The 18637-nt window shown below is 44.3% G+C and overlaps 2 protein-coding genes across 2 annotated transcripts in view; one reads left to right on the top strand and one right to left on the bottom strand.

The window, feature by feature from the left end:
* The window catches only part of LOC117194610 (probable cytochrome P450 12a5, mitochondrial), a 7848-nt gene extending 2579 nt beyond the window's left edge, over positions 1-5269 (top strand). The window contains exon 2 of the mRNA XM_033399141.1: positions 5160-5269. Within this exon, the coding sequence (XP_033255032.1) occupies positions 5160-5269 (110 nt within the window). The remainder of the gene's footprint in view (positions 1-5159) is intronic.
* Positions 5270-8186: 2917 nt separating this feature from the next.
* On the bottom strand, positions 8187-9196 carry LOC117194324. Its single transcript, XM_033398894.1, has 2 exons — positions 9162-9196; positions 8187-9097 (listed from the first exon to the last, which is right to left on the bottom strand). Exon 2 carries the CDS (start codon positions 8963-8965, stop codon positions 8393-8395), a length of 573 nt encoding a protein of 190 aa, XP_033254785.1. The 5' UTR covers positions 8966-9097; positions 9162-9196; the 3' UTR covers positions 8187-8392.
* Positions 9197-18637: the final 9441 nt, after the last annotated feature.

Raw genomic sequence — 18637 nt, 5'->3', positions numbered from 1 at the left:
GCAAAAAAAGGACCGGTACATAAATGGAAAATTCTTGCAGTCGCTGCAATCCAATTAACGGGAATGAAATTCATTATTTGTATTTCCACATTTGTCCCGTTTCCAAAACATCTGCACTAGGCAGGAGTGCGGTCAAGGAAGGACTCGATTTAGTATTGAGGGAGGTTGAGAGTGGGGGCTTGTCAAGTCAACTGTTGGCAGTTGGATCCGACCACTGCTTGGCAAATTTCATGCCGTGCAAAAGTGTAAGGGGAAAATTCCCCATATTGTGGGATCTGCCCCACCTCAAAAAGGTTATCCTAAAAAATGATATACATGAGGATGTGTTGTTGTCAAATATGTATGTCAAGGAATACAGGAAAGAAAACTACAAGAGTATCTTTGAGGCTACGAAGTCGGTAGACAACTTGCCCGACTACCTAATGTCTGATAAAGTTAAAGAAATCATTAAAAATGAAATAATGAACTTATTACGCGCTGTTGAAAAACATTTCGAATTTAGAAAGAAGATATCAACAGAAACCCAGTATATTATGCTACAACTGTAGTGTTCATGGCTCTCCAAATAATGGACCAAAAAATTAAATTATTAAATAAGACGTTAGAAAATATTTTGTAGTATGTAGTAATTTTAATAATAATAACAATAATAATAATAATAATAATTTGTTTTTTATTTTTTTTATTTTATGTAGTATGTATTATACATGTACTATACATAATTAATGTATTTTCAGCTGTAGAATGTAGAATATTTTCAGCCTGTACAAGATTTTCAGCTGTAGAATGTAGAATATTTCAGCCTGTACAAGATTTTCAGCTGTAGAAGCCTGTACAAGATTTTTAGCTGTAGTGTTCAATTTTTGTTTGTTGTTTGATTGATTTTTTAATTGATTGTTGTTGTTTGATTGATTTTGTTGTTCTGAAGGCTTGATCCACCGGAGACCAGGGACGCAGGATGGCTCTAAGCTATAGTATTTATTGTACGAGTAATAATCAACTAGCACAGCACTAGCATTTAACCCGTATTCAGAGCAGACTGTAAGCTTAAGTTAGTCTGAAATTGTTTTTATTAACATACGAATAATGAAATTGAACAAAACCCTTAATAATTTGTTGTCAGTAAGTAAGTAGTATATAATGGCTATATAGACAGTAAATATTGTATAAAGGAATATCTTTATTGTATGTACCATTTTGTACCAGAGTAAATATTTTGTAATTGCAAATGTTAGATTTATGCATTCTTGAATTTTCATTTCTTTTTCTTTTTGTTATAATAGTTTTATTATCTTTAATTGGTTTTCTGTTTTCGTTTTGTTTTTTTTTTGCATTTGATATGATTCGGTTCAAAATGTGTGTGTTGTTTACGCACATATTATGGTTAATGGTTCTTAATCTTGTTCGTTACTCTTTTATTACCCTTTTTGTATATCTTTTGTTTTATAAATTAATCTTTAGCTAAGCTGAGGAGCGTAGCGTATCGGATCAAATCATTCAAAAGTTGATGGGTCTAAGGGCTAGCTAACGAGGCAGTCAATGGCAATGGAAATCCAAATGGAAATCTATGCAAACCATGCGGCAAAACTAAAAAAAAAAACTAAACTAAAAACGCAGAATCATAGACGAGGGGGAACGTTGTGAGTTGCTGCGGACACCGCAACTCTACAGTTATACCCGATACTAAGTCAGTATGGCTCTCCTCCGGCAGACGCCTCTACAGAAAATCAGTCTGAGCGTGACGTCGCGCGCTGCGTAGCCACTGCAAATTGATTTGTTCCTTTTGGCTAAAAAAATTATCTGATCTAAGCCAGATTCAGCAATCTGATAGATATGGTCGTTATCTATGATTCTGCGTTTTTAGTTTTCTCGAATGTGCAATATTGTGGATGCAACAGATTTTCGTCCTTTGTGGGGCGGAAGGGGGTGGGGCGAAATTCTGAGATATACGTTTTATAGTGAGATATAACAGAAGTGCGGATACCAAATTTTGTTACTCTAGCCTTAATAGTCTCTGAGATTTGTGGATGCCACAGATTTTCACCCTTTGTGGGAGCGGAAGTGGGCGGGGCAAAGTTTTGAAATATTCTTGTAGCAGTGACATATCACAGAAGTCTGGATCCAAAACATCGTTGCTATAGCTCTTATAGTCTTTGAGCACTAGGCGCTGAAGGGGACGGACAGACGGACAGACGGACGGACGGACAGACGGACGGACGGACAGACGGACAGACAAACATGGCTCAATCGACTCGGCTATTGATGCTGATCAAGAATATATATACTTTATGGGGTCGGAAACGATTCCTTCTGGACGTTACACACATCCACTTTTACCACAAATCTAATATACCCCAATACTCATTTTGAGTATCGGGTATAATAATGCCATAAATTGGATAAACAATCCAAGCACAGTTTGCCAAAAAACAGACTTTATGGACAAGCAATTTAGTTTAGTGTTTACTCTGCTCGCCTCCTCCCACGCAGCTAGAGGGTCTCTCGATCTGATCACATCACGTATTCGGGAAGGGTATGGTAAAATATCATGTGAGAATGTTATAGCAGTGTAAGACAGTACGTATATAGTATAAATTATTGACAGACGATCGGAGAAACGCGGCTGATCCTGTGCAGCTGGACATATACATATTCAGTTTTATCGCGTTAAAAACTTTACATTAATCACGTCTGTCCCCCTTCTACTTACTCTTTCCAAGTGTTGTCATTTGCTGATATCAGTTTAAAGCTGCACCAACACAAAGAACTTTAGTAGAGGATTCGGTGTGCAACTCAGAGCAATTTTGTTGGGCAATTTCCTAGCTCCAGCTCTCTCAGTCTCCAAATTCCAGATGAAGCAAATGTTTAAGAGTTTTAGGGCATTGTCTTTCCGAAGCTTTTGCATAAGTATAGATTACCTTGATACATCAATATTCTGAAAGTAGTGCTCTTAATTGCTAGGTCAGATGCGACTGAGAGAGGAGTTGCTCACTTTTGAAATCGTTTGCTGTTAAGTTTTCTGTTAATTATTGTGATATTACGACATTCTGTCAACCGATGTTTAGTAAGACTTTGGGTCGAGCTTCAGCTTGGACAAACAAAAACAACAAACAACACAAAGACTTTAGTAGAGGATCGGTGTGCAACTCAGAGCAATTTGTGGCAATTTCCTAGCTCAGCTCTCTCAGTCTCAAATTCAATTTCACAACAGAAAGAAGAACAGGCTGAAAGGTTATAAATATAAATTCACTCAAAGAAAAAATGAGAAGTCGAAACTGTTTTCGAATCGCGAATGAAGATAATCTCATTATTATTTTTCTTTTAAAACTAGTAATAATGTCGTTGGACTCCCTTTCCTTTGTGACACACTTTATTCTCAAATTCCAGAGTGATACGAGTACTTTTTTTTTTACCAGTGTTAAAGTATATACATATGTGAGCTCCAAGAGAAGGGGAATAAAATTCCACTCCAGACTCCGTATACTCTGTGATTTCGACTGGTTTCCGTAGATGAAGCAAATGTTTAAGAGTTTAAGGCAATTTGTCTTTTCGAAGCTTTTCGCAATAAGTATAGATTACCTTGACTACATAAATATTTCTGAAAGTAGTGCTCTTAATTGCTAGGGTCAGATGCGACTGAGAGAGGAGTTGCTCACTTTTGAAATCGTTTGCCGTTAAGTTTTCTGTTAATTATTGTGATATTACGCCATTCTGTCAACCGATGTCTTAGTAAGACTTTTGGTCGAGCTTCAGCTTGGACAAACAATGAAGTTGTTTGTCAATTGCTTGGGCAAATACTCGTACTCAGGTGGAAAAACAAATACCAGAATGGAAGAGGTTAAGATGGGAGACAAGAAAATATCAAATAAAGGCAATTAAGGAAGGTGATTGTGCGATTCTGTTTATCTTATCAACGACAAATTTTGACCCCAGGGGCGTCATTTACAATCCTCAATTTGTTTGCATACTAAAGCAACATTAGCCGAAGAGCTACCTACAAAAGAAAAGACGATGTTTCCTGATTCCAATTCGTAGGCTATTGATAAACAATCAGTGGGGGAATATTCAAATTACCAGGTCTCATGTGTGATTAGCCGATTTCTCACACATTTCAAGCATCAAAAGCAGACAGCAGACAGAACGGAACAGAACAGAACAGAACACAACAGAGCGGAGAAGACGTTGAGCGGACGGCTGGAGGGATCAGATCCCACAGAAGAAGCCGCCTTGAAATTTACGAAAAGAGCCGCCTATAAATCGCAAGATTTCAGCACTGCCCAGGGCTTTATCTAAAGCTCCATTCGGAACAGTATTCAAAGCATAAAGCGTAACCAATTGATTGCTAATTGATATTGATGTGACGATTATTTATGATTATTCTTTATGATCGTTAAATTTGATATACCAAAAGGCGAGCGAGATCGAACACCAAACTTGATTCAAATTTGTAGATCACTTTGAACAATCAAGCCACTCCCTGAGTACTTCTCAGGCCTTGTCTTACCTTGTCTTCAGTTGGATTGTTATAATTTAATAACTACACGGGAGGGAAAATTAAGTCTGTAGTTCGGGTACCACAAAAACCACTTAAAGACGCTTTCTTTAATTGCCCCAAAACGAAGATTTGGTTTTTATTTTTCGAGAAACCTGTGGGGTAGCTTTCGGCTGCGGATGTGGCTGTGACTGTGGCTCTGACTGTGGCTCTGCCTCCAGCTGCTGGCCAGCTCCATGGACAGACAGTCATTTGTGTGAAAATCATCGTAGCATGAAGCGTTGTCAAATACCGTTTGTTGCGGGGGTCGGTCCACTCTCATGCTTTTGTTTCGGCCATTTCAAGGTCTGTACAGAAACCGTCTGTTGGGTCAGACCTCCCTCCATTGACCAGAGCAGAGCTCTAACAATGCGGGTTCTGGCATGATTTTCATAGAAACGGCATTAGAAGTTACTCATACGCAGCGTGGGTTGGATAAGATTAACGAAAGCCCACATAGACATAGCTCATCCTCCCCATTCTCACTTGACTCTTTGCAGACAGCAGAATGAGCTCTAACAACTGCGGTTTCATCGATCCGCAGGGCCAGTTGAGCGCAGCCCTCGCTAATCGGGACATACGGGAATTCCACACTGCCCTGGACAGCGGGGCCCAGTCCAATCGCCAGGACTATCGAATGCCTCTCAGGTGGGCTCCTGCATTCAGCTGCTGCTCGAGTACGGAGCCTCTCCGAATTTGGTGGATCAGGGCGAGTTCACGCCCTCCACCATGTGCTAAAGAATAGAAAAATTGAGGCAGGCACTAAGCTGGAGCTGATCCGACTTTTCCTGAAACAACCACAGTTGGACATTGACAGCTATCGGAACGGGCAGGTACGCCAGATGCTGAGGGATCAGTATCCGGAACTGCCGTTGCCGGAGCTGCGCGAGGCCGGAGCAGAGATCGACTGCGAGCGACTCCTCCGCACGCTGCGGGACGGAGACGAGAACCAGTTCGAGCAACAGTTCGCGGAGTACCACCAGAACGTCAGCGGAAACGCAGACAACCAATGCAATGCCAACCAGGAGGAGTATCAGTCCCTGCTGGCGGAGAGTATCAAGCGGGGCAAGCAGCGAGCCTTTGAGACCATCCTCGGACGGGCATCAACATTAATCCTTCAAAATTGAGCGACATCAGCCCCGTGGAGTTGGCCGTAATCTGGGGCAACCACAGGGCGCTAGAGAAGCTGTTGAAGCATCCGCAGCTGAGGCTGACATCGCATTCCAAGCTGCTGAACGCGGTTATCAGTCGCCTGGGTGAGCAGCCGCTGGACGACTTCTGTGACCACCAGCGCTGCTTCCAGCTGCTGCTCGAGAGCGATCGTGTGGACATCAATGAGGCGGACAAGGCTGGCCTGGTGCCACTCTCCTATGCGGTCAAGTATCGCAACACAAAGGTGGCACAGGAGCTTCTACGGCAGGGAGCATTCGGAGATCATCCATACAGGAGATGGACCCGAAAGCGCTGGAGGAGCACTTCGATTCCTGCATCACCACCAACGGGGAGAAGCCCGGTGACCAGAGTTTCGAGATCATCATCAACTACAAGAATCTGATGAGACGCCAGCGAGAGCCGGGCAGTCGGACAAGCGGAGCATTGGCCATCCTCACCAATTGGAGGACGAGATGACTCCAATCGCATACATCGCCGATTCCAAGGAGCTGCGTTACCTGCTGCAGCACCCGCTAATCTCGAGTTTCCTCTTCCTCAAGTGGCAGCGCCTCTCGGTGATCTTCTATCTGAACTTTCTACTTTACTCTCTCTTCACTGCCTCCATTATCACGCATACGCTCCTTAAGTTCACGAAAGCGACCACACGGGACTGACTGCCCTCTTCGGCCTGTTCTCTTGGATAGGGATTGTGTATCTCATGATCCGAGAGGTCATACAGCTTGCCATGTCGCCGCTGCTGTACTTCAGGTCCATCACGAACCTGATGGAGGTGGCTCTCATTGTCTTGTCGATCCTAACCTGCATTGTCTTGTCGATCCTAACCTGCATGGAAGCCAGCTACGACAAGGAGACGCAGCGCATACTGGCCGTCTTCACCATTCTGCTGGTGTCCGTGGAGTTCTGCCTGCTGGTTGGCTCCCTGCCAGTACTCTCAATTTCAGCCCCAGGTGGATTCCTCCTCTCCGAAGGACAGCACGCCAGAGCCAGCAAAGGAGGGAGAAGATGATGGTCACTTCAACACATTCTCCGTGCCCATCGAGGCGCTCATCAAGACGATTGTGATGCTCACGGGAGAATTTGATGCCGGTGACATAAAGTTTGACAGCGTCTACACTTACCTGATCTTCCTGCTCTTTGTGTTCTTCATGACCATTGTGCTGTTCAATCTCCTGAATGGTCTGGCTGTCAGCGATACTCAGGTGGGTTTATATTTCCTTTTCTTCCTCGGCTTTATCCAACTGTTTTCTCCCCTCTCTTTTCCCACAGGCCATCAAGGCCCAGGCGGAACTGAACGGCGCCATTGTCCGCACCAATCTGCTGACCCGCTACGAGCAAGTTCTCACTGGCCGAGATGGACACGCTCAGACCTCATCGTCCCAGTTTAACAAAGGCAGTCGGTTCGCTCGAGGAAGACCATGAGCTAGTCACCGGTTCAATCGTAATTTTCTTCATGCTTTTCTTGAGTTTCACGCCCTCGTGGCTTTTCCCACACTTGGGACCCCACTAGGCAGAAAAGCGAAAGGAGAGAAAATCTTCACTGATGAATCGCCTGATCGGATCGGATGGGCTGTTATATACTCACAACACATACTCATTGGCCGCATTTGCGAATCGCTGGGCTGTGAACAAGCTTGAATTGAAAGAGTGTCGGCACTTCGGTGTGCCAGATACATATCTTTACCCCTTGAATCAGCTCGTGTTGATTTTTCTGCCGTGCATTGCACTTTTGAGCTCAGGTCCTAAACGAGAGTCACACACCACACACATGCACATTATCATTATCATCATCATTATGATAATGACTGTAAGCGAACGAATGCTGATGAAGCCTCATTGTCAATGTCGAAAGTTATGGGATTGGTTAAGGAAACCCAAGGTGGGATATGAAAAGTATTGCGTTCTGCTCTGGCATAGGATCCAGCTTTAATATTAGGGGGATTCCCCTTCCAAGCAACGATGCGACAATCAACGGACATTGATTAACAACTGTATGTACATATGCATCTACAGTGGGTACACAGCAAGGCAGGCGCGATTAGATACAGGCCAGCGCCGAGCAGCGTAGACACCCAGTACCCTGCCACCCTCCGAGGGAAACAGAGAGCGATGAAGGGGGATCTGTGTGTGCGTATCCAATGAATTAATATTTCATTCTAGAACGCAGTTGTCTGCGTTAGTTGGGCACATACACACATAGTACATATATGCTGGCAGCGTTCCCATTCAATCTACTCGACGGCTGATGCACGCCAGCAGCCCCCGCTGGAAACTTCCGCAGATTCTGGAACGCAGAGGATGCGGGCTATCGGCGACAGGGGAATACTACTAAGCAGAAAGAGAAGGCGAGTTCATATTATTGCCAATTTAATGCAAGAAAAATAAAGAGAGTGGAGTGGGCGATGCCAAGGGCAGAAGAAAGAAAGGCCGTAAACCAAAAGAAGAAGGCCTGTCTCGCTCTCTCTCGTGGGAATTGACTTTGAATTTCGAATATTTCGGTATCTATTTTCATTGCGGCCAAAAACGGAGAGACGATTCCGTGTATTGCGATGCCAGCATCAACGAAAATAGATGCCCAAATGGAAGTGCAAATATCTCTGAGGGGAGGGGTGGAGTGTCGGCGTGTGGCCGTGTGACTTCTGTCAGTGTGTGATTGGATACTGCTTTCTGCTTTCTGCTCGATGGCTGCTCCTAGAGCACGAGACGCAGGCGTAACTGGAACACCAGCTGCTCGACGGTCTTCTTCAGGAGCGCCGCCAGGGACAGGATGAATCCCAGGAGGCTGAGGGAGAACAGCCAGGGCGTTGTCATGAGCACGGCAAAGAAGACGAGCGTCTCGTCGCCCCGGGCATTGGCCATGCGCCACAGCAACTGGCGCTGGATGGTGCGCAGCTTGTACTTGCTGTTCCACAATCGGTGGCGCTTCGAGCCGACGGTTTCGTGGAAACCCACGGTCTTCTCGACCAGCCAGAACACCGCGCAGCATAGCAGTTGCAGCACCAGCAGCACGACCTTGACCACAGCGGTCTCCAAGACGAGGTGGTACAAGGCCACCGTGCGCTGACGGTGCTCCGGCTGCATTGTGGAGAGCACGACTGCGCCGAGGGACTCCAGCGGGGAGACCCTGGGGGAAGGGCCGGCGGAGAGCTCCTCCCACTCCGAGTCCGACTCGGTGCGCTCTATCGAGCTGAACTCGCTCTGGCTCTGACAGGTCTGGCTCTGACAGCAGCACGACTTTTCCTCTTGGTCCTCCTCGGTGGGCATCGAGTAGTCGCCCTCGTAGCGGCAGTCGGAGTACTCTTCGTGGGGGTCGTCGTAGTAGTCTCCGCGGCTGTCCGGAGGGAGCTCAACACGGGCGGTGGTCCCATCGAAGCCATCTGTGGCACAGCATTGAATCTGCATGGGAGCCGGGGTAAGTAATGTCCTGGGGGGAAGGGGAGTCTGGGCTGCTGCCGCTCACCCATCTGAATCCCCCATCGGAGGGAAGGTGGGGGGGTGAGCGTGACCTATTGGACCCATTGGGCGGGACAGCAGAGGACTGGTGTGGATTTGGCCTAGGAAGGGCATCGCATTGAGTCCATTCTTGTCGGCGGAACCTTCGGGGGGACCTGCAGCCCCGGCTGCTGCTGCTGGTCGGTAAAGACGAAGGATCCCATGGATCCGAAAATAACCCGCGAGCGGGTGAATGGGGAACGTGGATTGTTAATAGTTGGATTCATCTTATTACAGCACCTGTGAGGAAATATTCGTTCATGGGCTTTGTTTTGTATTTGTATTTTTATTTACTTTATGTTCCCTGTGCTTTCGATATTTGCTGCCGTTCTCTGTGTTGTGCCGCTCTCTCCAGATATTCGTACTGAATGATTTCCAGAGCCAGTTCTGAACGGCTCCAAGTGAAAGGTCAGGGCCCACTTCGATATTGTGTTTCGAATCACAGGTCAGGTGACGTACTTTCCCTGGGCAGAGCTGCGACTTGCAATAGTTGATCGGCTTTGTTGGTTTGGGATAGGACTTGCGATAAACACCATGCCACCATACTCCTTGGTGTGGCCGAAATGTTGGCTACCATTTTGGGATTAAGTAGTTAAGGGTTAAGGGTTAAGGAGAGTGGTGGAGGGGTGGGGGGGGGGTATATTTTTGCTTGGCTTTACATCTTCCCCTCATCCCCCTCTACTAACTCTCCCCTTTTTGTGGTGTCATGGGTTAAGCATTTGCTGTGTTCGGTATTCAATTTGTGGCTTGATTTCTGACCTTTTATGATGCGCTATACGGCTGTAATCCATGTAGGACATACACTTTCTTTATCCATTCAAAGGCGCTAAAGAGGGTAGTCCTGTAATCCAAAAGGTCATCCAGTATATCCAGAGCGAAGGTTAATCCATTCGATGGAGCGCTCAAGCAGACCAGCCAGGCGGTTGACCAGAAGCTTAACGAGGCTTAAAATTTCCAAGAGGCCGCCAGCCGGCAGTCCCTCCAGTCGACTCCACTCCAGTCCAGTTTTTTCCCAAACTGTGCGACGTGAATAACTTTGATGATTTCTTGGCCCAAAGGCGCCCACACAATATAAATACTCCTCCCTTTTTTGTCAATTAGTTTATTTTCAGTCGTTACATTTACGAATAACAGGCGAGTTTTTCTACTCAAATCAAATATTAAAACGAGGGGGAACGTTGAGTTGCTGCGGACACCGCAACTCTACGGTTATACCCGATACTAAGTCAGTATGGCTCTCCTCCGGCAGACGCCGCTAATATTAAACGACACGACAAAGAGTGCGTGCGAGAGACAGAAAATCAGTCTGAGCGTGACGTCGGGCGCTGCGTAGCCACTGCAAATTGATTTGTTCCTATTGGCTATAAAAATGATCTGATCTGATTCAGCAGATTCAGCAATCTGATAGATATGGTCATTATCTATGATTCTGCGTTTTTAGTTTTCTCGAATGTGCAATATTGTGGATGCAACAGATTTTCGTTCTTTGTGTGGGCGGAAGGGGGTGGGGTGAAATTTTGAGATATACGTTTTATAGTGAGATCTAACAGGAGTGTGGATACCAAATTTGGTTGCTCTAGCTTTTGTAGTCTCTGAGATCTAGGCGCTAATGTTTTACTCTAAGCAAAGCCGCCTATGCTACGTGTGTGTTAGAGAGAGACAGGGCGAGAAAAAAATGAAATTGTTTTCTTGATGCTGGCTATAATAATAATACGATCCAAATCAGATTCCGCAGTCTTAAAGATGTGGTCATTCTCTACAATTCTACGTTTTTGGTTTTCTCATATCTTTAAAATTGTGGATGCCACAGATTTTCGTCCTTTGTGGCGGCGGAAGTGGGCGGGGCGAAGTTTAGAAATTTTCTTGTAGCAGTGACATATCACAGAAGTCTGGATCCAAGACATCGTTGCTCTAGCTCTTATAGTCTTTGAGCACTAGGCGCTGAAGGGGACGGACAGACGGACAGACGGACAGACGGACAGACGGACGGACGGACAGACGGACAGACAGACAGGGCTCAATCGACTCGGCTATTGATGCTGATCAAGAATATATATACTTTATGGGGTCGGAAACGATTCCTTCTGGACGTTACACACATCCACTTTTACCACAAATCTAATATACCCCAATACTCATTTTGAGTATCGGGTATAATAAAAAACGAAACAGTTATTGGTTGATGTCCTTCAGCTTCTCTGGATCAGTCTACTCAAGCCAAATCAAATATTAAAATTAAAAAACGAAACAGTTATGGGTTGATGTTCTTCAGCTTCTCTGCATCCGTCTTGGCGGCCCACAAGCGGCACCCAATTTTTTTATAGTCATCGCTGCACATGACTATCGCCCTCAAACACTCGGCCGGCACCCCAGTTTCCTCTGATAGTCTTAACATGGTCACTTTTTTTTTTTCCTTAAAAACGGCAGCAATTTTTTGCATTGTCTTCGAATTCCTTGAAACCATACCTCTTATTGCTGTGTAATGTTGGTTCATTACGTGGTTTCCCAAGGTGCTCAACCTTCCAATCATTTTGCCGCATAGTTTGCACTTGCAGCCATGCACGGGGGGCGAAGCCTTAGGGGAAATCGGTGTTTTCAAATTGTCCTTTCCACTTTAAGGACTAAGAATGTCTTCAGTAAACATGTCTGGAGAATTAAGAAGTTATTATATTTTTTTTTAATTTTACTTATTTACTCACTTAAGTCCGGATCCTCCCGAACATCCTGCTTCTGCTTGTAGTGGTCGCTTGTCGGGCGGATAGGAAAGCATATTTGTGTTCTTCGCCTGAAAGTATGCCCAATGGTATTTGTACAATTTATATATTTATGTATATTATATATATAAATATATTTATATATATTATATTATTTATACAAGTATATATCACACCTCACCGAGATACTTATTAATTATTAAGTTTAGTCCCCATAGTTAGTGTATAGTTAGGTTGGCTTAATTTCTTGTTGTGGTGTTACATGTTAAATGTTCCTGGTCGTGTGGGGGCTAGCGCCATCTAGGGTTGACATTAAGAATATGCTTAGAAACGAACAAAAATCTCCCCACCATGTCCATAACCATTCAAGGTGAATGGCGAAGGATCGTGCAAAGGCAGATCCGGAGAACAAAATTTTTGTTGGTCAGTAGATCCGCCCAAATCTTTCTTTCTCCTCGTGGCCGTACAAGCATTCAGTTGCGCGGTGAGAAAAAAAAATAATAAAAATAAAATTAAGCCGCCGTAAATAAACGTGGTGTGAAACCAAAGTGCACTCGATCGGGAAAAAAGAACCCAAGAAAGCAGATTGGGCTCTAATCGAAAACTTTCCGCTTGGAGGTGAGCAGCCCAAAAAAAAAAAAAAAAAAAAAAAAAAAAACACCTGGAGAAAGAAGGAATTAGCACCTCAACCCCATCCCCTATTTTCGCAGTGCCAGTTCCAACCGGGTAAATATGTGCATGGAGTAACTGTTAGAAAAAGTAGCCTGATCAGTATTTTCAAATTCCACATTAGAATCGGCACTTAGTTTGGGAATTATCCAAAAGCTGCAGCCCGAGCTTTAAGCCCCCGCACTACGAACCAGCTGATCCACCAAGTCGCGGGCAGTGAACTTTGGCTGCGCGAGACGAGGACAGCCGTCTGAACGGGCTTAGTGCGGCGAAGTGGCGTAACCGTTTCGCATTCAAAACCGGGCCAAGAAACGGAAACCGGTGCTTGCAGTCAGCGTAGGCCCGAAGCCGCTTAAATGTTCCTACCGGGCGGGAAAAAATAGTGCACCACGTGTGAACATAACCTCCCGGCGACCCCTAGTGGTATCGCCTCTCTTGTTCTTCTCGTGATTCGGCCTTACTGTTCCAAACGTTTATTTAAAGTGCAGTGGAGGCCAGCGTTTGTCTTATGTGCACGTTAGTGTCATTATGTAGGCTGAATGAAAACTGTAAGAGATGTGCTCACATACATATGTATACACCGCCCACTGAAAGCCACTGAGGCCAGTAAGATCCCACCGTGACTCGCATTCCCTTGAACCTCGCAGTCCGTTGATATGTCTGTTTTTGTGTAGTTGGATATACTTAGTGTTAATTGTAACAGAAAAAAAAACCAGAAAAAAAGACCCACCAACACATGGAAAGTTTGAAAATGCATTTGATAAAAGCTTAAAAGTTTGAGCTTAAAAGCGTCCGCTCGGCCGGGTCCCCTCCGCGAGCTTATGCCATGCAGCACGCGCTGTACGATTTTGTTTTTGGTTTGCAGGTAAAAGTTTAATGCACCCACACACAGCCACACGCCCAGCTACGAAAGATCTTTCGCCGCGGGAACACAAACAAAAACTGAGTGAGCTTTATAATATACCAACAACATTACATTTTATTGCCTCCCAAAATTCCGCGAGCGTGGCAAAAGCTTCGTTCTTTTTTGCTAGAGCTGTTTGTCGGTCGTTGACCTCACACTTTTAAAGTAGTCACAGCTGATTGGCCTTCTGCCTTTACAATACGCTTGGTAGAACGAATAGTATGTCCAACTACTCCCTGAAGCCGATGTGCTGGGACATGTGTACCTATATTGCGCTATAGTATTATCTTTCTATCTAAGGAAAAATCATTAGTTTATATCGCACTATAAAATATCGTATATGCACTTATAACTATTTACACTTATCGTATTTATTTATCTAAATATTCCCTAGTAATAATAGCTATATCTCTTGTGACGCTTTTCGTTCCTCCTTTTGTCCATTTAGCCTTGTCTTGGAGTTCTCGGTTAGTGTTTCTTTTTTCTTGTAACATGAATATAGTATCTGAATATAGTTTCTAATAAAATGATTGTTAAGATGAATATGTGCTAGACGTTACCGCAGTTGGGGGAATCATGCCGCTCGTGAGCGAAATAGGATGACCAATACCGGACACTCCAGGGATCCTGATATTATTATTGGCTCTTTCAGGATCATGGTAGGGTGGGCGTGGCACGACTCCGTGCCAGCAAAACAGAGATGTCCGCCGCGGTGGTAGATTCCTACTCCTTCTCTGCACTATCTTTGCCCCACTATACTTTCCGTACCCCTAACGATCCTTTCCTTGTCTGTCCCCCTCGCATTACCAAAAAGAGTACGCGAATTTTAATAAGATAATACCAGAAGGAGCGAAGCAACCTAACTGGAGGGTTACCCCAAAGAACCCATCCCCATTTCCGACCAGAGATCAGCCGTGGAAGCGAGCGCGTACTCCTTCTCAGTTAGCCGACCACCAGCTTCATCGTGCGAAGATTCTCTTCTCTTCAGGACGAAAGGCCTGAAGGTCAGGGTTGACGTAATTGTAAACGTTACAAAGCGGAGTTACATTAACTTATATGGTTGTGTGTGACCCCAGCCAAACTTGACCCCGAAGCAGAAAAATTGTTGAGAAAGTCCATAACACCTTCGAGCAGTGCATAGTCATGCACTGGCTTAAGACTTTTGTTTCCTGTTTCCCACCCCCCTTCCTTAAAGCCTTCCTTTTGTCCTGGAATTGGATCCTGTGATGGTGGATGCTTATTAGTTTCCGATAACGGTTAGCCGCATCGGAGTATGATCCATAACCCTTGCTCGATGGTAAGCTGCTCTGGAATCGATAATAGCTTCACCATAGCTTTATTGCCGAGCAGTATATGCCATAGCAGTGAAATCTAGATGGATTCACTGGTATGTGGAAGTTGGCTGGACACAGGGTTATTAGTGGAGTAAATCTACGACCTGCCGCTATACAGAAGCATATTAGTGAATACATTCGCCCGTATCCCTTGGAAATTGACAGGTACCTTGGGTAGCTTTGGTTCAGTTGTCGCCGGAGTCAGCTAGAAGAATCAAAATTATTTTTTGTTGCCGCTCAACTCGAATCGGGGTTATTAGGGTGCCTCCGTCTTTTGTTTCTCTCTCTATGTGCGAATGTGCAATATTGTGGATGCAACAGATTTTCGTTCTTTGTGTGGGCGGAAGGGAGTGGGGTGAAATTTTGAGATATACGTTTTATAGTGAGATCTAACAGGAGTGCGGATACCAAATTTGGTTACTCTAGCTTTAATAGTCTCTGAGATTTTTGAATATCCCCAGATTTTCGTCCTTTGCGGTGGCGGAAGGGGGTGTGGCGAAATTTTGAAACAAACTCGTCTCGGTCCGATATATTAGGAGTGTGGATACCAAATTTGGTTGCTCTAGCTTTTGTAGTCTCTGAGATCTAGGCGCTAATGTTTTACTCTAAGCAAAGCCGCCTATGCTACGTGTGTGTTAGAGAGAGACAGGGCGAGAAAAAATGAAATTGTTTTCTTGATGCTGGCTAAAATAATAATACGATCCAAATCAGATTCCGCAGTCTTAAAGATATGGTCATTCTCTACAATTCTACGTTTTTGGTTTTCTCATATCTTTAAAATTGTGGATGCCACAGATTTTCGTCCTTTGTGGGGGCGGAAGTGGGCGGGGCGAAGTTTAAAATATTTTTGTAGCAGTGACATATCACAGAAGTCTGGATCCAAAACATCGTTGCTCTAGCTCTTATGGTCTTTGAGCACTAGGCGCTGAACGGGACGGACAGACGGACAGACGGACGGACGGACAGACAGACGGACAGACAGGGCTCAATCGACTCGGCTATTGATGCTGATCAAGAATATATATACTTTATGGGGTCGGAAACGATTCCTTCTGGACGTTACACACATCCACTTTTACCACAAATCTAATATACCCCAATACTCATTTTGAGTATCGGGTATAATAAAAAACGAAACAGTTATTGGTTGATGTCCTTCAGCTTCTCTGGATCAGTCTACTCAAGCCAAATCAAATATTAAAATTAAAAAACGAAACAGTTATGGGTTGATGTTCTTCAGCTTCTCTGCATCCGTCTTGGCGGCCCACAAGCGGCACCCAATTTTTTTATAGTCATCGCTGCACATGACTATCGCCCTCAAACACTCGGCCGGCACCCCAGTTTCCTCTGATAGTCTTAACATGGTCACTTTTTTTTTTCCTTAAAAACGGCAGCAATTTTTTGCATTGTCTTCGAATTCCTTGAAACCATACCTCTTATTGCTGTGTAATGTTGGTTCATTACGTGGTTTCCCAAGGTGCTCAACCTTCCAATCATTTTGCCGCATAGTTTGCACTTGCAGCCATGCACGGGGGGCGAAGCCTTAGGGGAAATCGGTGTTTTCAAATTGTCCTTTCCACTTTAAGGACTAAGAATGTCTTCAGTAAACATGTCTGGAGAATTAAGAAGTTATTATATTTTTTTTTAATTTTACTTATTTACTCACTTAAGTCCGGATCCTCCCGAACATCCTGCTTCTGCTTGTAGTGGTCGCTTGTCGGGCGGATAGGAAAGCATATTTGTGTTCTTCGCCTGAAAGTATGCCCAATGGTATTTGTACAATTTATATATTTATGTATATTATATATATAAATATATTTATATATATTATATTATTTATACAAGTATATATCACACCTCACCGAGATACTTATTAATTATTAAGTTTAGTCCCCATAGTTAGTGTATAGTTAGGTTGGCTTAATTTCTTGTTGTGGTGTTACATGTTAAATGTTCCTGGTCGTGTGGGGGCTAGCGCCATCTAGGGTTGACATTAAGAATATGCTTAGAAACGAACAAAAATCTCCCCACCATGTCCATAACCATTCAAGGTGAATGGCGAAGGATCGTGCAAAGGCAGATCCGGAGAACAAAATTTTTGTTGGTCAGTAGATCCGCCCAAATCTTTCTTTCTCCTCGTGGCCGTACAAGCATTCAGTTGCGCGGTGAGAAAAAAAAATAATAAAAATAAAATTAAACCGCCGTAAATAAACGTGGTGTGAAACCAAAGTGCACTCGATCGGGAAAAAAGAACCCAAGAAAGCAGATTGGGCTCTAATCGAAAACTTTCCGCTTGGAGGTGAACAGCCCAAAAAAAAAAAAAAAAAAAAAAAAAAAAACACCTGGAGAAAGAAGGAATTAGCACCTCAACCCCATCCCCCTATTTTCGCAGTGCCAGTTCCAACCGGGTAAATATGTGCATGGAGTAACTGTTAGAAAAAGTAGCCTGATCAGTATTTTCAAATTCCACATTAGAATCGGCACTTAGTTTGGGAATTATCCAAAAGCTGCAGCCCGAGCTTTAAGCCCCCGCACTACGAACCAGCTGATCCACCAAGTCGCGGGCAGTGAACTTTGGCTGCGCGAGACGAGGACAGCCGTCTGAACGGGCTTAGTGCGGCGAAGTGGCGTAACCGTTTCGCATTCAAAACCGGGCCAAGAAACGGAAACCGGTGCTTGCAGTCAGCGTAGGCCCGAAGCCGCTTAAATGTTCCTACCGGGCGGGAAAAAATAGTGCACCACGTGTGAACATAACCTCCCGGCGACCCCTAGTGGTATCGCCTCTCTTGTTCTTCTCGTGATTCGGCCTTACTGTTCCAAACGTTTATTTAAAGTGCAGTGGAGGCCAGCGTTTGTCTTATGTGCACGTTAGTGTCATTATGTAGGCTGAATGAAAACTGTAAGAGATGTGCTCACATACATATGTATACACCGCCCACTGAAAGCCACTGAGGCCAGTAAGATCCCACCGTGACTCGCATTCCCTTGAACCTCGCAGTCCGTTGATATGTCTGTTTTTGTGTAGTTGGATATACTTAGTGTTAATTGTAACAGAAAAAAAAACCAGAAAAAAGACCCACCAACACATGGAAAGTTTGAAAATGCATTTGATAAAAGCTTAAAAGTTTGAGCTTAAAAGCGTCCGCTCGGCCGGGTCCCCTCCGCGAGCTTATGCCATGCAGCACGCGCTGTACGATTTTGTTTTTGGTTTGCAGGTAAAAGTTTAATGCACCCACACACAGCCACACGCCCAGCTACGAAAGATCTTTCGCCGCGGGAACACAAACAAAAACTGAGTGAGCTTTATAATATACCAACAACATTACATTTTATTGCCTCCCAAAATTCCGCGAGCGTGGCAAAAGCTTCGTTCTTTTTTGCTAGAGCTGTTTGTCGGTCGTTGACCTCACACTTTTAAAGTAGTCACAGCTGATTGGCCTTCTGCCTTTACAATACGCTTGGTAGAACGAATAGTATGTCCAACTACTCCCTGAAGCCGATGTGCTGGGACATGTGTACCTATATTGCGCTATAGTATTATCTTTCTATCTAAGGAAAAATCATTAGTTTATATCGCACTATAAAATATCGCATATGCACTTATAACTATTTACACTTATCGTATTTATTTATCTAAATATTCCCTAGTAATAATAGCTATATCTCTTGTGACGCTTTTCGTTCCTCCTTTTGTCCATTTAGCCTTGTCTTGGAGTTCTCGGTTAGTGTTTCTTTTTTCTTGTAACATGAATATAGTATCTGAATATAGTTTCTAATAAAATGATTGTTAAGATGAATATGTGCTAGACGTTACCGCAGTTGG

This window comes from Drosophila miranda (genome assembly GCF_003369915.1).
Source record: "Drosophila miranda strain MSH22 chromosome Y unlocalized genomic scaffold, D.miranda_PacBio2.1 Contig_Y3_pilon, whole genome shotgun sequence".
Taxonomy (NCBI): domain Eukaryota; kingdom Metazoa; phylum Arthropoda; class Insecta; order Diptera; family Drosophilidae; genus Drosophila; species Drosophila miranda.
The sequence above is the reverse complement of the archived record's forward strand: the minus strand, read 5'-3'. Positions and strand labels throughout refer to the sequence as shown.

Excerpts from the sequence above, each read along its gene's own strand:
- LOC117194324 (XM_033398894.1), bottom strand. The coding sequence starts at position 8,965 with ATGCCCACCGAGGAGGACCAAGAGGAAAAGTCGTGCTGCTGTCAGAGC.